Below are 23,537 nucleotides of genomic sequence, written 5' to 3'. Positions count from 1 at the left end.
GAGATAATATGTTTGCAAAATGCCTTATTTATATTGTTTTTTTGTCACTTGTTTCTTTCTTCAGTTTTTATTTGGTGTGATATTTTTGACTTAAAAGAAATAAAATCTTGAATATATACATGCAGTTTCTGTGTGAGTGTATGAACATTGATTGTGAAATTGCCTGCGATGCAAGGGGGCGCTGGCTAAGATCTTGCCTAGGGCACCAAAATACTCAGGACTGGCACTGTTTAGAAACATGCAACATGCGAGCCTAAATAAATCATTACAAATAAGACAAAGCTAGATTTTGGGAAAGGGCCCCTCCAAAGGACAGGGCCAGAATAGATAATACATTAATTGGTACAAACTGCCAAATGTTTGCAATAAGTTACATCTCCATAAACCATTTGACAGCATGGGCTTTTGGGGGTCTGCAGCCTTGGAGCATTTGCCCACTTTGAGTCGTTGTTAACGAAGCCCTGATCCAGTACTGTTAATACAAACTGGTTCAAGAATATTGTCAGAAAATCATGATATCATATTTCAGTTGTTATGAAAAACAAATTAAAAACTCTTTGGCATCAGTGACTGAGGGTGTAGCAGTAGGCTGTGTGAGGATTCTCTGCAGAAAAAAATCAGTAAATCTGATTATTAGATTTTGGTGTAAGAATAAGATCACACCATAGGGGGCTGAAACTGGTAAAACTAGAAAAAAAATGTGTATATATATATATATATTTATATATATATATATATATATATATATATATATATATATATATATATATATATATATATATATATAAAATACTCAATAAATAAAGTTATTAAATGCACCAGAAATAAAATGGAAAAATAAATGATGATGATATTAATAAAAGTGAATAGTTTAATTAATACAATGGTAAGTAAATGCTGACTCAAATTAAAGCAGATATATTTATTATTATTATTATTATTATATATTGTTATTATTATTATTATTATTATATATTATTATTATTATTATTATTATTATTATTGTTGTTGTTGTTGTTGTTGTTGTTGTTGTTGTTATCATTATTGTGGTTGTTTTAATCCAAGATCATGGCAGCACAATACAGCTAGAACACTCACAGTTTTGTCACCTGATGCAACTTTATACATTATCCAAACTTTCCCTTTCTGTTATCACCCACCTGTTTGAAAGCAAAATCAATTCAAACCAAACTAAAAACAATGATTTAATAAAAAATAACTAAAGAAAATAAATATAGTTTTTTTTATTATATGTATTTATTTTGTATTGAAATTGATGTATAAATGAACCGAATTATCTTCTGTTGTTCAGTAGGCTATGAGTGGAACAGATTCTTTATCCCTTATCCAGTCGGAACAATTTGAGTGTAACACACGGCTTGGCAGTCATGTCGGTGCTGAAGTCGGGACACTCACTGTTAGAGTAGTCAAATTTTGTGTTTAAAATAACTCATTCTGTTATATTTATATTGAAGCTGCATCAGTTTCAGATGGTGTGTTGAAGGACAGCGACATAGTCGTTGCAGTATCGATTTATTTTGAGGTAACATAAGTTTATTTCCGACTTCTCCTCCAGGCTTTTCTCTGTTCTTCACTGTTAACGTTAGCTAACGTAACGCTGGTTAGCTACGTTGATATGATAAAAAAAAAAAAACCCGTCAACTCAACAGTGGCTCGCTTGTGTTTAGGTCACATTACCTAGCAGGGAAGGTGTTGTAGGAAACGTAACATTTATTCATGACGTTGTGGTGCTCGCAGCTGAAATAGTTCGTGCTTGTATCTCATACAAAGTGCTTCGTTTCTCAGTGTGTGTACTCGCTTTCCTCCTGCTTCCGTTAATGTCAGTTATAATAATTATGTAACTGCAGCGCAAAGTAGCGACTAAGAGTTTTAGTCACAGTGTTAAAAATAGGTTTAAAACGATTATTTTAAGGGCTCTGTTCTCTTATGTTAGCTCAGATTGTATCAATGATGTTGTGCGTGATTATTAATAATTAACAGTGCTTGTTTTTGTATGCTTTCTTCTCAGTTATTGTTTTGAGCCATGGCATCACTATCAGAGGAGGTGCTGCTGGTGGTCAAAAAGGTTCGCCAGAGGAAGCAGGATGGCACACTTTATCTGATGGCTGAACGTATAGCCTGGGGTCCTGAGGGCAAAGATCGCTTCACAGTCAGCCACTTGTATGCAGATATTCGCTGTGAGTCCATAACATCAAATTACAAGTAGTGCTCAAATAATGATTTGTTGGTGGTGTTCTGGAGCTAAACTCTGTTCTGTGTACAGGTCAGAAGATCAGCCCTGATGGTAAAGCTAAAATTCAGCTCCAGCTGATCCTTCACACTGGTGAGAGCACCACATTCCACTTTTCCAATGAAAGCAGCGCACTCAAAGACAGAGATGCTGCCAAAGAACTGCTGCAGCAGCTGCTTCCCAAGTTCAAGAAGAAAGCCAACAAGGAACTGGAGGAGAAAAACAGGTGAGATTTTGCTATTTTCACACATCTTTAAAAGACAAGTCTGGTAACATTATGTGTTTTCAGAATTCAGAAATGGAGCTTTCAAAAAGACCATACAGTTGAATCAATACCTACTACAAAAGTGTCACAAAAACTAAACATTATGACCTTCATGAAGGGAGGATTTATTGCAGAACTATTGTAGACTGCATACGTTTTAGTTAGATGGAACCTAATAAACTGGCAACTGAGAGTATATGGATGTTATTTAGATTTTGTTATAGTTGTATGAAGTTTTTTTTTGTACGTAAAGCAGTATATAGTTTAATAACATCTTTTCTTCTTCTTAAAAGATGCTTTACAATAAATTGATAATTTTTCTGAAATTAATAGATTAATTCATTAACAATTTAATTCTTAAAATATTATTGTTTGGTGTTTCTACTGTAGGATGCTTCAAGAAGATCCAGTGCTTTTCCAGTTGTATAAAGATCTCGTGGTGAGCCAAGTGATCAGTGCTGACGAGTTCTGGGCCAACCGGTTAGGAGACATGAACAACTCAGACCCCACACCATACAACAACAAGCAGGATGTTGGTATATCAGGAGCCTTTCTGGTGAGTACAAGCCTTTAGAGCTTACATTTTTCAAAACGTAATAATTGATTTAAACATTGCATACTCCAGCATCACAGCACAATGAAATTTAACAGACCTTAATTTTGTGCTTCACAGGCAGACATTAGACCTCAAACAGATGGTTGCAATGGCTTGAGATATAATCTGACCGCTGACATTATTGAATCCATCTTCAGAACATACCCTGCAGGTAAAAGATCACATCTCAACTTTGAAGTTTACAACAGCAGAAGAATTCTGCTGCAAGCTCAGATTTTCATTTCATCTAAAGACAACAACAGTGGTTTTACTGATTAAAACCCTGTCAGCCAGAGAAGAACAATTGATTTGTGAAATCAGCTGGCATGTCTTTAACTAGACAGTGTAGTGCTTTCTGTTTTCCTAAGTGACTGATATTAAATTGTGTTCCTCATTTATTACAAAAAAGATTGGACTGAAAACAGTTATATCAACTTGCCTTTTGCTTGCAGTGAAGCAGAAGTATGGCGAAAATGTGCCTCATAACCTGACGGAAAAGGAGTTTTGGACCCGCTTCTTCCAGTCCCATTATTTTCACAGAGACCGTATCAACACAGGAACACAGGATATCTTCTCAGAGTGTGCCAAGCAGGATGAAAAGGGTAGGATTTTTAAAGTGTTTTTAGGTGCAAATATGTTATAGAAATTGAGAACCTAACCTAATAAACCACACATCTGTTTGTTACATGTAACAGTGTTAAATATGTCTCATGCAGGGTTAAAGTCTATGGTGGTTCAAGGAGTGAAGAATCCTTTGGTCGACCTCCTGTCGTTGGAGGACAAAACATTAGATGAGGTGAGACGTAATGAAATGATGAGTCTATCACAGCCACATCATACGACTCAATCATTTTCTTGTATAGATTTATTTTTCCTCTCCATCCTTCGACCTCAAGACTTGGTATTATCTGTGACACAGGGTTATGGAGTCAGCACAACAACACCCTCAACTTCCAATGCAAACAGGACAGTGAAGGAGAGCAGCAATGCCGCAATCATAAAGCGGTTCAACCATCACAGTGCCATGGTGCTGGCAGCAGGCTCACGTAAAGGGTAATGAGAAGTCCCTTTTTTCTTTTGTTTTTTGTTTAGAAAAGGCAATCATTTTTGTGTTTTAAATGTTTTGCCAACTGTATCATATTCTAAAGTGAAACACCAACTGATCAAGCCAGTGAGACAAGCAGCACAGATGGGAACTCGAGGGATTCTGACTTCTTCCAGCCTCCTGTAAAAAAGGTATAATGGCTCTGTAGTTTTAACAGATTTTTAAAAAAAAATATGGTTGTTCCTGTGTAACAGACTGAATCCTTTTTTTTCTCTTGGCAAACTCTCATAGGTTAGATTACAAGAAGCCATTGAGTATGAAGATCTGCAAAGGGAAAACAGACTAAAAACAGTTGCATTAAACCTCAAGAAGTCTGACAGGTAAAGTGTGACCATTTAATTTATTTTCTTTGTTCCTTACTGGGTAAGTTAACATGTTCTTAACCCCAGATGGCATTAGTGATTGTTGTAACACATCCACATCACAGACCTAGTACAGACTATAGCACTTAAACAGTTTTAGGCTTCTGTAGACAAAAATCAACTGTGCAGAATTCAGGAAGAAGCTCATCTGTTGTGGGTGAGTCTCACTTCCTCTGGACAGAGTACTGTTTCGAAATATATTATTGTATTTTAATTTTACGGTCACTGTGTGTAAGTTCCTGCCAGTCGTCATTACCCAACACCTGAAGTTCACATAAAGTCAAAGTATGAAATCTCAGGTACAGGACAAAGTATGCTCTTCCAATTTGCAGCCCCCACTTTTACTTTTGAATGTTAAAACTTGTCCAGTAATGAAATATTGATTTAAATTCTTGGTTGAATTTATAGATGCATGTTCTAATATATTTCTCAATCCCTCTCTTTGTTTATAAGGTATGCTCATGGTCCCGTGCCACTACAGTCCCAGCACTATACAACAAGCCAGGATATCATCAACTCTGTCAACCACATCCGGCATGAGATGGTCAATTACAAACCCAACCTCACTCAGGTTAGATCATACACACTATAATTCTATAACTGGACATAAGATTTGAGATGTTTATTGTTAATCCGGTTGTATGAATTTGCGGAAATCTTTGGTTGAGAAGGCACCACAACAGAACATAGTCAATAAGTAGAAAGAACATAAAAAGATCAGAAAGCAGAGTGTTATAGCAATAAAAGGTATGAAGCAATAAATGTTTGAAAGAGTTTGAACAGGTTGTAAATAGATGGGTGACAAACATAACACACAGCCTTTGTTGTCACTCTTCAAACCACGCTCATTCTTTGGTTACTGGTACTTATGTTTGTACTTCTGTAGATAATCAACCTTACATAATTACATGGTCTTTTCCTGAACCTAACAAAGTAGTTTTGGTGCCTAAACTTAACCAAACTGTGACCATTTCACATTAACTGCAAATAATAAGGCGAACAGAGCTTGTTGGTATACAGAAACAAGCTCCAGAGCTATAAAGATATAATGTGCCACATAATGAGGGCTGTATTGAAAGTCATAGTCATCATAAATTTCAACAATGTTATGGGTTAATGGGTACTAGTTTTCTCATTATATGAGTATATGATATATAAGTAGAATGCAACTTGTTTAGAGAATGAATGTTCCCTTAAAACTGATTCAGTACTCTTACTCTCTGCAGGTGTTGTCCAGCACAGCGGCTAGTTCTGCCATTACAGCACTTTCTCCAGGAGGTGTCCTCATGATGACAGGAACACAGCAAGCCATAAATCGTAAGTGTGTTGTACAATTACTGAAAAACTATAATATTACTACTGTCTAACTGTTCCGTATAGATAGAGGAGATAATTATTTTGGTAAAAAATAGCCCCATTCTTTTAGTTTGAAGATTTCTTGGTTGCTTACTGAAAAGTATTAAATGCTGAATATTTGAACTTGCAATAATTCATTTTGTCATTTCTCTCCAATCTTTGTTTTTCTCCAGAGATGATCCCCACTGAGGTTCAAGGAGAGTTGAAGCATCTTTATGCAGCAGCAGGAGAGTTGTTGAGACACTTCTGGTCCTGTTTTCCTGTAAACTCACCATTTTTGGAGGAAAAGGTGACTAATACTACTTGTATTGAAAGGTCAAAAAAAATTTCACACAGTCAGTTACACTGTGCTTTGGCAATTTGAATATGTGTCTAATAGTGCATACAAATCAATGATCAGATTTTATGTGTGGTTTAAAAAAATATACTTAATCTGGATTTTCCTCATGTATTTTCACATAGGTGATGAAAATGAAGACAAACCTGGAGAGATTTCAGATGACCAAACTTTGCCCTTTTCAGGAGAAGATTCAGCGTCAGTACTTGAGTACAAATGTAAGTCTTGAAGCAGTTAGCAGTGACACAGTAATGGCATATACCTTATGGCACTTGCATTTAAACTCTTTGACTTTCCCACAGCTCACAGGGCATTTGGAGGAGATGTTGCAGACGGCCTATAGCAAGTTCCACGTCTGGCAAACCCGGCGCATGTTGAGGAAAACCTGAGGTCTAATGGTTTGACAGAGAGAACGCAGAAGACATTAAAGTATTTGGACATAAATGGCCTGTGAAGGTTCCTCCAGACTGCTGTGAAGACACTACTGGTCCTGATGGGATTTGGTTCACAGGGGCTTAATGAGGATAAAGATGGACGCTGCTACAACTGTTCAACAGAGACTAACTGCATCTCAGTCACAAATAACTGTAATTAGTTTCTTTCTCTTTTGTTTGTGTTTTTTCAACGGCTGAGAGACTGGTGCCGGTAATGGTTAAATGGGACTTTTTTAAAAAGTGTAACATGACCAAATTTCAAGATGGAAAATCAGAAAGACGCTCAGGACAACAGGCTGAGGTGTGAGATGCCAGCAGAGGGCTGCCAACATGTGTTTATCAGTGCACAGAGCAGAGAAAGAGAGCTTGGACATTACAAGGAAGCCCCTCTGTGTACTGGGTCGATTTGTGGAACAAAGTTCCCAAAAATCTTAAGCGAAAGGCAAAGTGAATATAGCAATACTGTAAAGACATTTCACACTCGAGTGTACTAGTGTGTGTGACTACAATCACACTGTCACTGGTTTGTAATGTCTGCACCCTCTGCACTGAAGACAACAATGTAACTCTGAATTAAAGTGAGGCATAAAGCTTTTGATCATGCCACTGTCTATTGAAACTGTAGTATTTCATTAAGCACTTCAACATACTGATGCTTTTGTTTCTGTTGATATGCACATTCATCTCAGGTTTATATGTTTGTTATTCCCAGTGGCTCCTAATAATAAACTGTGGCATCTAGAGCTACAGCTAGATGTTGTCACCTTTCTAAATGCGCAGCCAGTGTTGTAAAAGATACTCCAAAATCACAGTTGAGTAAAAGTAAAGATACTCTAAGGTTTACAAATACAAACAAATAAATGTCTATAAGGTACATCAAACAATTATGTTGCCATTTGCAAAATGTTATTCTTTATATCTAGAGCTCTGTCTCTGTTCTGAGGGTCATAAAAAAGTTGCATAGTGCACCTTTAAAGGAGCACTATCTCTTTTTTGAAGAATTTCAAACTGAGAATCTTAATATTTGTAATATTAATGAGGTAATAATACAAACTCAAATATTTACTTTTTTCACAACTTGATGAACAAACTGTTTTCAGAGGAAAATAAAGTCCCCAGAACACTGATGCTAGAAAAAGGTGGCTGGGTCCACCAAATATAAACACTGCCAAATGGTATGAAACTTTAAGGTCAGTTTGTTTATCAGTTTATTCAGTCATGAGGGTTTTTTTTATTATTATCATTTAGTTTGTTTAGGCATAAAAGAAAAAAATCAATCAATGAAGATCTTTCTCTTCTGGTTAGAATATCTTCCCCAAAACTACATAGTGCACCTCTAATTATCAAAGGCTCTAGTCAAGGTAAAGTGTTTATTTACTTTGGGCCAACGAATCCTTGATTTGGATATTTAACAATTTCTGATTCAGAATCCGAATTTTGTTTTCATCGGATTTCCAATAAAATAATTAAGAATGGGTTTTGCTCTAATGCAGAATACAACCTGCAAAGTAACTGTCAAACACATGGAGAAGTGGAGTAAAAGTACAATATTGTGGTGGAGTGGAAGTATAAAAAATAAAATACTCAAGTAAAGTACAAGTAACTCAATATTGTACTTAAGCAGATGTACTCGGTTACATTCCATCACTGTGTGTAACTGCTTTGTATAATTAGGAGATGGTTTCACTTTTTGTTGGGCGTTCAACAACATCCACCATCAGGCTGGGGGGGGTGGCCGCCGCCGCGCTGCATTCAGGAAGTGCACTCACATCAGCTGAGAGAAGCTGTGACAGGTCGGCTGGCTGCCGTCCGAGTGTGGCGACGCTGACCGCTGACTTTCTCCTCTAAAAGTGAGGGAACCCAGCGATGTAAGACAGCGGGTTGATGTGGATTATTCACCGACAGTCGCTCCGACCATTTGGTGAGTTTAACTGACGGCACGGCGAGTGGATGACAACATCACAGTCTTAGCTAGCTAGCATGTGTGCTGTAGCTTGTACGTATATAAACACTGAGGCGAATTGACACACTGAGCAAGAGTCTTTAGCTAAACCTTAATTGTAATGACCCGTCCATGCATATTTAGCAAAAGTCACGTTGTGCTCATATGTATTTATTAAAGTTTTCGTGGTTGCGTTAGTTGTGATAGAAACGTTAGCATCAGTGTCAGCAGACGGGTCTCGTGATGCAGACTGCCATGTCGACCGATCGACTCGCCCCTTTAAATTTGTTGTGTTGAGCGCAGCAACTTCATCGATATTCTCGCTTTACGGTGTACATTCAACAACGACTTTAACCGAAGAGGAGCCGTCCAGTTATGAAGTTGACCGAGGTGCAGTAGTTGGGTTGACATTAACCTGGAACGACTCGGCACGAAATCTTGAAATGTAAAGGTCTGTTGAGGGTCAGTAATGTTAACGTGGAGTCGTTATGGTGACTTAACGGTTAATTAGCGTCTGTGTCAACGTCCCGTCTGTGTCCTCTTTAGCTAGCACAAGTAGCTAGCTTACTGAACTGTAAACAGCCATGCAGTATTTGAGGTACCGGTACTTTCCTCGGGTATTTCCACTTCATGGCACTTCATACTTGCAGTTTTGTTACAAGTGCCCAAAAGTCGTACTTGAGTAAAAGTGAAGATACCATGTCGCAAGATTACTTTGGTTAAAGTGAAGTCAGAAATTCAAACGAAACCTCAGTGAAAGTGTTAATATCCAACAAAAGTACAAGTGAAAGTAAATGATACATATACTTAAATGTAGGTTATCTATACAAGGCCTATTCCAATCTTTGTGTTGAGGGGCCAGACAGTAGAAAGGGGCTCAGACTTTTATATTCTGTCTGATTTAGATATTTTTATTTAAATGAAAAAAGATTTATCTTTTCTTGGGTACATTCCATCACTGCATACTTGTACTCCACTACAAGTGTGGATGTATTTGATAGCTCTCTCATCTTTAACACTACAAGATTTTACATGCAAAAACACACACACACAATGAGCTTTAAAATAAAATTTTAAGAAATATAATAAAATTTGCCCCATTAGCCAGCTACAATATTGAAATACTGTGTGAGCTCTTGATGCAGCAGTAGTAATGATCTCTTTTAGGTAAAATAAAACTGTGTTACACTCAATTGGTCGCGCTTACATTTTGCTAGTTGAAGTAAGATGGCTATTAAACTTGTCAACTTCCAATGACTTAAAGTATTTTGTATATTGTTACTACCTTGACTTTTAAGTGAGGGATTTTAATCTAGCCTTTATCATTTTACATTCCTGAAGCACTTAAGTGCAAACAAATACAGAAGTCAGAGTTGAATGCCACTTCTCACCTTCTTTTGAGATTCCTATGTCAACTACTGAATGCTCAGGACCAGTTATGTTCTCTCATACTGATCTTTTGCCAACAGTAACTGATGGCTCTCATGAGCTGCAGCTTTAGTTTTGCTTCTGCTTCCTCGTAAGTTAATTTAAAACCACCATCAGTCAATTAGAGTGAATGTTGTCCTTCATTTTGAGATGAATTGAGTCCTCTGGTCCTTTCTGGCAATACTATCTGACAGCTCCAGGACAAGAAATATTTGAACAACACTTACACAATATTACAGGATAACATGTTTTTACTCCTAGATGTTTCATCTTCATTAAGTGACGGTAGTGTCTTCCTCATGTTAGGGATTACTTGAAATGTCAGTGAGACTTTGCTAAATCACAAAATATCCTTTTAAGTGTAGTTTTGTGTCATATTTTAAATGTCCATGAGGATGATGACGATGTTTTACCGGGCTGGAGTCATTGAAAATTGAAGTCACGACCTGTCAATTTAGGAGCGTTGGTACACTATTAAAAGTCAGACGGCACACAGCTGAGGGCTGTGGCATGTGAGGAAGCAGAGTAGTGACTCCCTTGTTTCATTCTCTCACAGATGTAGAGGATCACCAGTGAAGATGCCTCTAGTACCAGTCGTTCCAGAGAACCACAGTCATGTACTGGCAGAGTTTGACTGCCTTGATCCACTCCTGTCTGCTCTCCGACTGGACTCCGGAAGGCTGAAGGTAGGTTTCACCATCACATGCCTTACGAGAAAATCATACATCAATGATTTATAGTCCCTTGTTATTTAATGTCTTTAAATTAGTAAACAGTAAACAACTGGTGAATAACAGTTACTATAAACAGTTAAAGGTATTAGTAGTCACCAAACAAAGATTAAAAAACCCAACAGCTGCACTGGACTTTAAAGGCGGAAAAATGTCTTGCTGATTAAACAGTTGGATTGAGTCTTAGGAGAAGTTGGGGTAACACTTTGGATAAAGACCACATCCATAGTTCATTTATCTAACGATGTATCTAAATTAATAGGATGAGTAACCCGTTTGTAAATGTGACCCTGTTGTTTTACAGTGTACCTGTTTGGCCGTGTCAAGGAAGTGGCTCGCATTAGGGACTTCAACAGGAGGGTTGCACCTGATTCAGAGGGAGGGATGGAAACAAAGGCTCATCCTCACTCACAAGGTAATATGTGAAAGATCACATCAGACTATTGTTCTGCTAATAACTGATAAAGCTGCACACAATGAAGGATACAGTGTTTGTGTGTGTTGGTTTCTCTCAATTTCTTGTTTAACTCTAAATATGTGGTGCACTCTTTTTCAGGAGGGATCTATCACTCAGGTGGCTTGTTGCCCTCATGATGAAGACTTCATCGCTGTTGCAACAAGGTTAGCTCCTGTCCCTGAGGCAAAGATATGTCTCATACTCATCTTCACCCCTGTCTAAAGTCACCTCTAGTTATCTGGTGCCTCTGTCATTTTGTGTTTCTTTCTGTTAGGATGTTTTCCCTGTATTGTTCACAGTGTTTGTTTCTGGTCCAGTCAGGGTCTGGTGGTGGTGTGGGAGCTGCAGCTGGAACGGCGGGGTCGTCCAGAGAGGGTCAGTGTGTCCTGGGAGCACCGTGGTCACGCCATCACTGCACTCTGCTGGGACACCAGCGCTCTCAGAGTTTTTGTCGGTGACTCAGGAGGCAAAGTGACCTGTCTTCGTGCAGGATCTTCCAAGCTGGGCAAGGTAGTGACTAATGTTGAAAATTGTTTGTTTCCCCAATGATAATGTAACACGGTGTGGAAAGTTAATGTGGGTTTTGAAAGAGTTTTGGAACGTAGTAGTTGATAAAGTAGCAGTCATGTATGGTCTCAGAATTAAATCAAATCAGCAGGCCTTAATACAAGCCAGGTGAAGATCATAGCAACCTTCAAGCAGCTGACTAAAGATCTAAAAATAAAAATGATGGATTCTTACTTGGCAAATTCCATAAAGAAGTTCATATAAGTCCCCAGACTTGAATAATAATTGAAATTGGCAATTCAATATCAAACATTCATTGTGCACAACAACCTAATATTTCTGAACTGCAAGGGTTCTGAGAGGAGAAAAAGATAAGCAAAATTAAAACGATAACAACAAGCCCAAATGTTGATATGTCAATTTTTGGTTTGTTTCTGATTGGAGTTTACTTTAATGTCACACAGAAAAAAACCCAGAAGGTTGAAATTTGATCAACATAATAACTTTTTTACAGCAGCAGCAAGTATAAATATAGCAAGCGGCAATCCGCGGGTTCTAACCTCTTTTGCCCCAAACCGGCCACCCTGACCCTCATCCCCCGCAGTCGATGACATCGGTCGCCGTGTTCCTCAAAGCTCTGTGCAACACATAGCCATGATAAGCCCCAGATTTCTCCAAATTGGGTTTTCAGCTACATGCTAATGGCATTTATAGCGCCCCCTATAGGTTGAGCTCAACATGCTTTGGTAGGCAGATTACCAGTCCTGTTGTGAACCTATGCAAAATTTGGTGTTGATAGAGTCAATCTTTCAAAAGTTCTATTCATTTTACAGTTTTTCACATTATGCTAATTGGCAAAACATCTAAGTAGGCGGAGCTTCATGGTCCAAGAGGCTTTTTTGTAGAGCACATGGAGCTGGACTTGTGTGTCAAATTTCAAGTCAATCAGGCTTATGGTGTGAGGGGCGTGGCCTTCCCAAAAACGCATTTTCAAGCCTTAGTTACAGCGCCACCATCTGGCTGACTGGGCTTATAGTTTAATAAAAGTTGATGCACATCATTTCCAATCATTGGGCCAAGTTTCAAGTTACTGCCCCATTCCAGCTCATGGGAATTTGAGCTCAAGCGGCAGACAACAAATATAAACTAGAACTGTAAGCAGTTATGAACAGGGGCCAAGCACCCCCACGCAACTTGGACCCCACGCGCCGCAGAGCCCACCAAAGTTGGCCCCAAAGGATGACGGGCTCCGGGCAAAAGTGAGGACACAGGCTAACGTCTGAGCTGTGGTATTCGCTGTAATGGGAAGTGCAGTGGAAGTGCAAAAGGCTGAATGTGTGCCGATTTAGATTTGTTGTAATAAGGCACGTCCACATTGACCAGTCATGACTACCTTCAAGATATGGCCTCAGGATTGGCCCTACATCATACCGACCAAATTTCGTACAAGAGCCGTTCAAAAAATAAAAACTTCCCATCTTTTTAGTGCCCCCTAGTGGCCAAAATTCTCCAAATTCGGCTCATCCCTTCCCAGTGTCATGGCAACCAAGGAACTCAAATTTGGTGTTAATAGCATTTAGTTTGACCGAGATATCAAACAGTTTACATTTTTATAGCTAGTTACAGAAATTTGTTGGTTAATAATTAACGCATTTTTTGACCGAGCAAAATTCTTTTGATAACTTTAGATCAGGTCCAGCTGAAGAGCGTATGTGCCAAGTTTCACGCAGATGAGACAAAATCCCAAGGAGGAGTTCGAAAAAGTAGGTTTTGCATACGTGGCGCTTTAGCGAACGAAATGTGCAGCAGAAGTGGGCGTGTCCTATGTCAGAAAACCCAGCTGTATTCAGGGAACAAATGGATACAAGGTTTGCAAATGTGTTATTTAAAAAGTGGAAGTTACAGGCAAAAACGCAATTGCATCCATTATAACGCCACCTAGTGGAGTACATGTGTCATTTTTGGTATGGAAGAACTATGTCCTATTCTATCTGTACCATATAAATGTCAAAGCTCTCAGCATAATAGTTTGGCTGAAATTAATGTTTGTTGTTTATCTTGTAATAAGCCACGTGCACATTGACCAGTCATGACCACCTTCAAGATATGGCCTCAGAATTGGCCCTACATCATACCGACTAAATTTCGTAAAAATCGGTGTAGCCATTCAAGAGATATAAACTTCCCATATTTTCAGCACCCCCTAGTGGCCATACTTCGCCAAATTCGGCTCATCCTTTCCGAGTCTTATTGCAAGCAAGGATCTCAAATTTGGTGTTAATAGCATTTAGTTTGACCGAGATATCAAACAGTTTACATTTGTATAGCTAGCTACAGAAGTTTGTTCGTTAATAATTTGCGCATTTTTTGACCAAGCAAAATTCTTTTGATAACTTTATATCAGGTCCAGCTGAAGAGTGTACATGCCAAGTTTCATGCAGATCGGACAAAATCCCAAGGAGGAGTTTGAAAAACTAGGTGATTCAACTCCATTCAGGGAATCTGGGGACACAAGGTTTTTGAATGTGCGACATTCGGTGTGGGAGTTATAGGCAAAAACGTGTTTGCCTAGGTTATAGTGCCTCCTGCAGGCGGATATATGTAGTTTTTGGTGTCTGAGATATTCGCAGGAGTCTGGACCAACCCTCCAAATTGCACCATCCTCCCTTGCACGGTTTAGCCTGCAGCACTACTTTTAGCCGGAGAAAAATAAAATAAAAATCTTTACAATTACAATAGGGTTCCTAGCACCGCTGGTCCTGGGAACGCATATGCTTCCCTCAGCCCCTCGGGCTTGGCCCCCTAATAATAAACCGGCACAATTTTTTTTCTAACTAGAATGTAGTAAATAGGGTGAAATGTGCAAAATCATAACAGTATGCAAAATTATTTAAATTATTATATTTTTTAATAATATTTTATTATTATTCAAGGTTTTGGTTTTTTACCATTTTATCATTTCCATGCTTTAAGTGACTATTTGATATGTTGTTGTCTCTAGGGGTCAGCATTCGTTATCTTTCCTGTTCAGACCGTCACCACTGTGGACTCAAGGGTGGTTCAGCTCGGCTACCAAGATGGCCGATTGTTGGTGTCTTCCCTGAGCCGCTGCTACCTCTGTGACACAGACAGGTGAGTACCAGCAAGGCTGCATCTGTGAAAGATTTTTTTGTAGGCAGAGACACTCTCAGAGTGTCCATGTTGAGGCCTTTATATTGATAAGTATAGTCCCTAGTCCAGTCCCAATGTCCAGTAGCAAGATGGTGAATCCATATTGTGTACATATCAGTTTTGAGGTGACTTATTCAAGATTCTTCACTATAATTTTTTTTTTTTCTTTTTTTTTTGGGGGGGGAAAAGTGATCTTGGTACTTTGTTTGCATTGTAGTAATTTTTCTGTTTTCGTTACCGTGGCAGGTATAGAAAGTGAATGAAAGTAACTTTTTGTTCATAAATTCTTTAAAACAGTAATGCAACAGAATCTAAGGTACCTTATGTAATGAAACTTCATGTGGATCATTTAGCGACAATTGATTTATCTGCTTTTAGGGAGAAGTTCTGGCGTGTTGGAAATAAGGAGCGTGATGGGGAGTATGGAGCTTGTTTTTTCCCCCAGAACAGGGGATTATTAGTCGGTCAGCCCCCCCTGCTGTACTGTGCCCGGCCGGGATCCCGAGTATGGGAGGCCAGTTTTAACGGCGAGGTTCTGAGCACCCATCAGTTCAAACAGCTGCTGGCCTGTCCTCCTCTGCCTCTCATCACATACAGGTACTGGCTGTTTATGCTTTTAAATTGTCTTCTCTAAAAGGACAAACTCCTAATTTGCCTTTTGTCCCTGTATACCTGCAGAAATGAGCCACATTACAATCCAGCGCAGAAGAGCTCCCAGTCAATCGCCTTCCCTAAACTGCTTTATTTGGGGTAATGTTGATTATGATGATATGTTTTATTATCAGAGTGGTTCGGCTCGTTGATCACTGTTTTTTAATCATCAGCACACTATTGACTACAAGACAAATATGTTATTTACATCAGACTAACTGTATACTTTATTAATTTGTGTAGAGACCAAAACTTGCTGACATGGACTGACTCAGCTGTTTATATCTTCACACCTCAGAATGGACAAGTCCTCCTTTGGACTGAAGTCAAAGGTGTGTTTGTTGTTTTCTCCAAAATACCACAAGAGATCCTTTTGAGTAGTTATGGCATTTTTTTTCTATCAATAAACGCACACATGCTAGATATGTTCATACAGATTTAAAACAGTGATCCCCAGGCATATTGTTTTTATTTAATGGACTGTAAATTGATTTAAACTTGTTATCTCATTTATTAGACTTGGTTGATATCGTAGTCTACCGCAGCGAGCTCTTCTGTCTCCACGGCAGCGGACGTCTGTCTCACCTCTCCCTGTTATCTGCCGAGCGCTGTGTCGAGCGTCTGCTGCGGCGGGAGTCCTGGCCTCTAGCTGCTGTTGTCTGCTGTATGTTCCAGCACACAATCACCACCGGCAGGGTAAGATGGCTGCCACTGCCATGCTAACTGGCCTCGACTCTGTGTACTGCGTAACCTAGATTCCAGTCTTCTCTGGGCTGAGTTGTTCATATAACTTTATGACGGCACAGAAACATACCTGTTCGCCTAAGGTTTCACAACTTGATTGGCCTAGCCATAAAAACAAAAAAATGTCCAGGTGCAAGATATGACTGCTGCTATTGACTTAGAAACAGTGTTATACTTTTATCAGGGATTGTCTCAGTATTTCCTCTTAACACTGCACATAGAGAATCATATGTAAGTCTAGTTTTGTCTTGAAATCAAATTTTGAGAAATTGACATACTACAGGTGAAAGTAAATGAAGCATTTTTGAAGTCAAGTATCTTCAACATATTATAAATCATCTTTTTAGAATATTGATACAGTATTCATAAAAAGCTTTTCTCGTTCAGGCCAGGAAATCAATTCCCATCGACCGCCTTGAACATCTCAGGTCCCAGCTCAGCTCCAGTTCACACCTGGAGCTCTCTGGCCAGCTGGAGGAAGTCATCAATAAACTAGAACCTCTGGACTCGGCCTGCAGCAGTCGAAGAAGTAGTATCTCTTCACATGTAAGTAAAGTAACTTTCTATAGATGAGGGGGGTTTTTAAAGTTCGAGATTGTGGGGTTCCCCTCACACAAAACCCTCAACCCCCCCCCAATCTCTAGATTTCTATGACATCCAAGACAGCCTAATATTGCTAACTGACATAACTTCAGGCAACACCAAATACATAAAAAAGTTCTGTCTAAGATATTTTTTAGTCTCTGGCTCTGAACTATCTCTTTAACGATTTGACACAGATTAAGGTTAATGGATCTACTTTTGACGCCTAATAATTTAATTATGTAATAAGTTTCTCAGTTATTGTAATAATTGTGGATTTTTAGCACACTGCTTCCATTTCATTTACTTTTCTATGGGACCCAGTGAATCCAGTTACTGTGGAGATTGTAGTCAAAGTGTCTCTGTGGCATTACATTATATTTGTTGTTTGTTAAGGACTAGCAGGTCACAACAGTATAATTAAACTTACATGTCAGCTAACATTTGCCAGTTAAATATCTCCCCTATGACTTTCTTCTGTCTCACGACTCGTCAGTAGCTCCATGCAGAATAAATCAAAATCAAAAAAACATATCATGGTCTAATTGATGAGGAATGTCCAATCAACATACTTATTTCTGAATTGATTGCAACAGATGTAACAATCTGTATGTACATGTAATAAATGACTGGACTTATCTCGGGCACATTATTAACCAGGAGAGCTTCAACGTTCTGGACTGTGGAATCTATCGTGTGATCAGCCGCAGAGGGAGTCAGTCTGATGAGGAGACGGGCTCCCTCATCAATCAGTCCACATCAGAGGAGGAGCGGCTCAAAGAGTTCAGTTTTGTGCAGGAGGAAGATCAGGTGGAACAAGGTAAGAGATCATGAGCTACAAAATGAGCAATCAATGTAAATGACATAACATACAAAAATGTAATTCGGAGTCGTGTTTCAGGGCTCTTTTTGTCCCTTCGAGACAGTCTGATTTGGATTTGAAAAAAAAACAGGTTATCTTCGAATGTTAATACCATAATCACTGACATGACCCAAACTGATTTAGAGGTGCAGATGTTTTCATCTGCTCTCGCTTAAAGTGAACTCTTCATCATCATCATCATCATCATCATCATCATCATCATCATCATCATCACAAATAATAAAGCTCTTATTCACAAACAAACTTATTCACACACAGTCTGTTGTTTCTTTCTTTCTTTCTTCACTCCTTCTTTTTCTCTGCTTCTGACTGTGTCTCTCTCTCTAAGCAGGAACAAACTTCTTTTCTGCAACTTCTGAGTTCAGTGTGAAAAGAGAGTGAAATTATTTTCAGTTTTACATCTAACACTATATTAAAATAACTGAACAATAAAAAACTAAATATGAAGGAAAATGCCATAGAAGATATTTTGGATTTTTGAGCTTTACCACTGCTGAAAGATTTATGAATATATGACATGATAATAATTTTACTCTTTGACTTTATGTGCGTTGTCCTAAGGATCATTATGAACACATTTCTGAAACCTTTTTGTATGTTTCTAATTTGATTTGAAAACATTAAATCAATTACTGTTGCTGTGCTGTACCACTGTATTTGTTGTGAGAGCTGAATGAGCAGTCTTATGACTGAAGTGCTTTGCGAATATAATCCCTCTGTTAATATCAAGTTTCCTGTCTGTTCCATCACATCACACATATATCACCATTTGGTTCTTTTGCATTGTGCAGCATTTAATTTACGTTGTCTCTGTAGTGGTGTCTGGCACCTTTGCTCCATTTGCTTGCATTATGTCCTCTGCCTCTCATCACTCCCGTCCAGTACTCCATCCATCTGTGTTTTTCCTCTGGCTCTTGCCCCCATCCTTGTTCAGATCCACAGAGCAGCGAGCGTACGGAGGCCGAGCGATCCGAGCAAGGCCTGCAGTTCCACCTCCCCCTCTCATTCCGCCCCAAACCCCCTCGCATCGCCCTGCAGGCCGTCAAAGACAGGTGAACATCTGGATAAATCGAGGACAGAAGTGTTAACAGCTTTAAACAGAATGGATTGTTCTTCTTTCATATGTTCTTTCACTCCGAATATAATGTTGTTCAGGCACAGCTGTGCTTTTACAGGTCTTACTTCCCCTTTCCACTGAAGAGCCACATTTAGTTTTTTGAAAGCATTTCACACTCATTTGTCACTTGTCATATGAAATCCTCCACTGTTTGTAGTTCAGTTCTTTCAACCCCACCAGATGCAATCTCATCGATGAGATGATAGGTTGTGTTTTTATTTGATTTTCTTTTCCTCAGTGTTTCGAGTTTCGTTAAGAAGACAACCGAGAAGATCAACACCCTCCAGATGAACTCTGAGCTCCGGCAACGATCTGACTTCAAAGAGAGCGCACAGGCCGACACTACATCTTCATACTCAGAGGAGATGGACAACGAGTAAGTGGACTTGAAACAGATTCCCCTGAGAACAGATATTACTCCATGAGCTAAAAACTTCTATTTTTCTTTCGATTATAAAAAAACACTGAATACAATTTGTCGCCACAGAGTTTATGATGAAATGCCGAACACAGAGGCTGACATGCAAGAGCTTCGAGCAGCAACAGAGCAAGCTATGTAAGTATGGTATATATTATTTTTTTAAGAATATTTGTCAATCTTTTTCCCCAGTTTTAATAGTATGAACTGAATGTATATTTACTCTATTTTCCAAACTTCAGCTCCCAGATCCAAGATCCTTTGGTGCTACTGGATCCAGCCTGCTTGAGAGAAACTCTGCTGGAGTGGCTGCCAGTGTTGGAGCGAATACTCGGTCCTGAGGAGCATGGGTCAGGTGCTGCAAAGGTGGATGGTGCAGGAGAGGAGAGATGGGAGAGAGATTATCTCAACCCCTGCTCAGAGCAACAGGAGGAGTCTTTCAGCATATCAGGAGAACCAACAGAAAGCATCACAGAGGATGAGAAGAAAGAGGAATCTCCTGAGCTCGGAGGAAAAAAGGCCCAATGTCACTCTGCTGACAAGGAGCCCGAATCTTCAAAAGGGAGCCCTCCCGAGCCAGTTCGAGTGGGGTCTCCCAAACCCGTACCGTCTGATCTCCTGGCTAATCTCACCCAGCTGGCAACGCTGTACACAGAGCTGAGCTGCTTCAGAAAGCAGCAGGATGAACAAGCATTGGGGTGCACAAATTTCCTGCGGCGCTACTTCTTTCTGCTGGACAAAGAGCGCGTGAGGAGAATGTGCCTGCTGTGTTATGAGGAGCAGCTGGAGGTGCAGAGCTCCTTCACTGAGGCCATGTTAGGTCAGCTTCTCCTTCTGGTTCTTTTTTCTTACTGTATTCTATTTTCAGTTTTCAAATTTCAAATTTCAACAAGGAAAAAAAATATAAAGAAAAAAAGTTAAATCGCTTTAAAAAACTATTAAAATATCTGGTTCTCTTCTATTTTAATCTTCATGGTTTGGAAAATCAACTTTTTGTCATTCTCTGTAGATCTAACTCAGTCCAGTAAGGTGGTGGAGGTTATTCAGAGAGGTGATCTGCTGAGATCCCTGCGCAGTCTGAGAGAGCTGCAGCCCTGGAGTGCACCTCCTCTCCTCGCTCACTTACACCGGTCAGTACACTTATTTCTTTCACTGTCAGCACACTTGATGAACCTTGTAAGTAAGATCACTTTGTCACTATCTAGGCTGTATGAGAAGCACGGGGAGGCAGCTGTACGGTCGTTTTCTCAGTTTTATCCTACAATAACTCCTGCTGACATAATGACCATGGCTCAGCAAAGCCACTTCCTGGCATACCTGGATAATCTAGTCCAATCAAGAACTGAGGGGCACAGGTAAATCTTTGTTTTCATATATTTTTTCTTAAATTTAAAAAAAGAGAGTTAACTCTCCTTGTTGCTGCATTTTTTCATTCACCTCTTCCTCTAGGTTGTCATTTTTGCAGTCCCTTCTCGAACCAGAATCATTGAGACAGGACTGGCTTGAGCTGGCACTTACCCATGATGCTCCTCAGCACTGTGATACCCTGACCCCCGACGGACAGCCCAGGTCTGGTAACATGATTTTAATATTGGTGTTCCTTTAGTACATTTTTTAAGACTTACTGAAAAAAGGAACACATTAAAACCTGATGGCGGTAAACTAAGCAACTATCAAGGGTACATTTAATTAGTGAGTCATATTTAATCAGCAGATTAATCGATTTGCAATGTGCAGCCCTATTATGATTGTAACAGTGAATTTGTGTAACTCCTGCTGCAGGTGGCATTCTCACTGTTACAGTTGGGGATACGGACGCCTCCTGTCTCTCCTGATTCATCTTCCTGCTGATCTGTCCTCCAAGCAGAAGATGGCAGAGACTTGCCGCAGTCACGGGTATTTTGGATTTTCTTTATTTTTGCTGTTGATGCTTCGTGGTGACCTTTCATCGTCTATATAACCCTTCTGTATCGTGTGTGTGTGTGTGTGTGTGTGTGTGTGTGTGTGTGTGTGTGTGTGTGTGTGTGTGTGCAGGTACTGGATTGGCTACCTCTATCTCTGCTTTGAGCTGCAGTGTCGTACGGAAGCATTTGCCACCATCTGTAAGCTGGATGACATCAGTCTGCTGGAGGAACCTGAAGGTAAAATGGAAATCTTTTGTTTTTACTCTTCCACACAGTAGCAGAGTTATAAACTCTAATGGGCTGAGAGGAGAGTTTGTAACGTGAGGTGTGTCAGAGGTTACTCAAAGCCCTGTCACAGTGGACAAAAAACTCATAATGTCTGCACTGGCTTGCTGTTATTCTCTAGGTGTTGAGCCCCAGACCTTGGACGAGTGGAAGCTCTTGATCCAGTTATCACAGCAGTTCAGTAGCGTGGGGGACGCTGAGGAGGTCCCTGGTGTGAATGGGGGCAGCTGGTCCAACGGCTCAGCTGACTGCGGAGGGAAGATCAGCCCAGAGAGTCTGACCCTGATGCTGGCTCGGACGGCCGGGCCGGACCGCGCCATGGCCGTCCTGGAGGAGTGTGGAGTGCAGGTGGTCCTTTCACCACAATCTGAACTGGTGTGTGAGCTGCTGAGAGTCACTGAGAAGAGGCAGAGGTGGGTCAGGGTGTGATTACCAAACTGTCAAACTTCAAAAGTTATAATTCTTGTTGCTCCTGACTAATGTTGGGGTTTTCTGACATGATGGGATTCTGTTTATCTTTTGAAGGTGTTGACATTTTGGCAGAAGTGCTAATTTAATCCATCAACTTTCTTGAGTTTGCTTCTTGAATAGAGTGAATACACTGATAAACGTTTTAGAGGTTTCTTAGTGGCTTGGAGAGCATGACAGTGATCTTAGTGGTCTGAAAATCCCTTTTTAATAACTAGATATTGAAACAAACTGTGTCATCACAGGGACTATTATAATCAAAAAGAATGTGTGAGTTTTGTATTTTATAGGTATCACAATACGATTTCTTTTGTTTTGCGTTTCAGAGCGATGATCCAGACGATGCTTGAGCGCTGCGATCGCTTCCTGTGGTCTCAACATGCCTAACTAAAGGTCACCGCTGTGTGGAGAGAGGCGTCTCTAAAAGATGATTAACACTGTATGTAAATCTCCCCAGTAACTGCTGATAAAACTGTGACTTAATTTATACACTGTAATATTTGTCAGAGCTTTGCAGTTTAAATGAAGGTACTTCTCCTCCCACTGAAACAGTATTATCTTTTCAAATGTTACTTTCCTTTTGCACAGATGTTTCCAGTATTATCCTTTTCCTTCCATTAAGTTGCCAATTTTATCAATATTCATGTGTACAGGGTTATCTCTCCCCAACTTATTTTAAACAGATCAGTTGAGATGCTTTTTTGCATGTGCAGGTTGTCAAATATCAAAACAACAAAAAATGAGCTGTCAATAATAACTGTGAAATGTTCTAACCAGGTGATATTATGTGAATAAACGCTGTCTATATGAAACCTCTTTTTATTTTCATGAGTTCTGTGGTTTGTTTTTTTTAGATGTGCATTTTTCCCTCTTGTATCAGTGTCAGTGAGGACAAACAGAAGAGAGGCTCTAATCCAACCTGTAGATGAAATAACGATGCTACTGCAAACTAGCTGTCAGTTCTATTTAACACCTGTCCGATGTAGTTTGCAATCATCTACTTGAAGTCCGTTGAAAGTTGAAAAACACATACGTCTCAAGCTGGTAAAATCCACTGAAATGCCTTAGCTGGATAAATTATACAGAAAATGGACTCCACAGCAAGTCCAGCTTCCACACTGTCCTCAACTCCACTGGTTCACTAAAGTAACAGCACACATTTATCAAAATGGATGAGATAGCCTTTACTAAAAATAACATATCAAACCAAATATAAAACATTTAAATCTTATTTTGAATACTCCAGAATTCAAAAGTTAAAAAAAATGTACGTTTTCTAGAATTAGTATAAAAATATGTAAAAAAAACAAAAAACTAACCCTAACCCTAAATTAAGAAAAATAACGAGCCTGTCTTTTCCTATGACATTAGTGTCTTGCTTTTGTTTATTTTTGCACACCGAAAGCGTAACAAATCCACCTTATATCTTAACTTTATTATTGCAATTGTAAAACAAAATTAAGTCCTATCCTAGTGTCCAACTACGTGGACAGTTTTGGTGGATTAGTTGACGTTTTGAGATAAAGGTTGACCCAGATAGAATC

At 39.4% G+C, this 23,537-nt stretch overlaps 2 protein-coding genes across 3 annotated transcripts; both read left to right on the top strand.

Annotated features, from left to right (window-relative positions):
• The first annotated feature begins 1,359 nt into the window (after window positions 1-1,359).
• gtf2h1 (general transcription factor IIH, polypeptide 1) lies at window positions 1,360-7,324 on the top strand. Its single transcript, XM_030425541.1, has 15 exons — window positions 1,360-1,543; window positions 2,030-2,198; window positions 2,285-2,477; window positions 2,907-3,072; window positions 3,190-3,283; window positions 3,564-3,713; window positions 3,828-3,907; window positions 4,031-4,164; window positions 4,260-4,347; window positions 4,448-4,536; window positions 5,032-5,149; window positions 5,805-5,895; window positions 6,108-6,223; window positions 6,397-6,489; window positions 6,574-7,324. Exons 2-15 carry the CDS (start codon window positions 2,045-2,047, stop codon window positions 6,658-6,660), a joined length of 1,653 nt encoding a protein of 550 aa, XP_030281401.1. The 5' UTR covers window positions 1,360-1,543; window positions 2,030-2,044; the 3' UTR covers window positions 6,661-7,324.
• Window positions 7,325-8,437: 1,113 nt separating this feature from the next.
• Window positions 8,438-22,810, top strand: hps5 (HPS5 biogenesis of lysosomal organelles complex 2 subunit 2). Of its 2 annotated transcripts, none has more exons than XM_030425510.1 (23): window positions 8,438-8,626; window positions 10,632-10,761; window positions 11,111-11,221; window positions 11,363-11,427; window positions 11,581-11,773; window positions 14,772-14,902; window positions 15,320-15,538; window positions 15,620-15,691; window positions 15,836-15,924; window positions 16,110-16,288; window positions 16,724-16,882; window positions 17,579-17,738; window positions 18,736-18,853; window positions 19,157-19,294; window positions 19,406-19,474; window positions 19,579-20,156; window positions 20,346-20,466; window positions 20,542-20,691; window positions 20,786-20,905; window positions 21,119-21,232; window positions 21,371-21,477; window positions 21,647-21,938; window positions 22,320-22,810. In XM_030425510.1, exons 2-23 carry the CDS (start codon window positions 10,654-10,656, stop codon window positions 22,378-22,380), a joined length of 3,354 nt encoding a protein of 1,117 aa, XP_030281370.1. In that variant the 5' UTR covers window positions 8,438-8,626; window positions 10,632-10,653; the 3' UTR covers window positions 22,381-22,810. The 2 variants fall into 2 exon arrangements, with proteins under 2 accessions (XP_030281370.1, XP_030281369.1); XM_030425509.1 differs by lacking the exon at window positions 8,438-8,626 and adding an exon at window positions 8,892-9,098 and having other exon boundaries at window positions 22,320-22,805.
• The last annotated feature ends 727 nt before the right edge of the window (window positions 22,811-23,537 follow it).

This window comes from Sparus aurata, chromosome 8 (genome assembly GCF_900880675.1).
Source record: "Sparus aurata chromosome 8, fSpaAur1.1, whole genome shotgun sequence".
Taxonomy (NCBI): Eukaryota; Metazoa; Chordata; class Actinopteri; order Spariformes; family Sparidae; genus Sparus; species Sparus aurata.
Note: the sequence above shows the minus strand (reverse complement) of the source record. Positions and strands in the feature narration are given on the sequence as shown.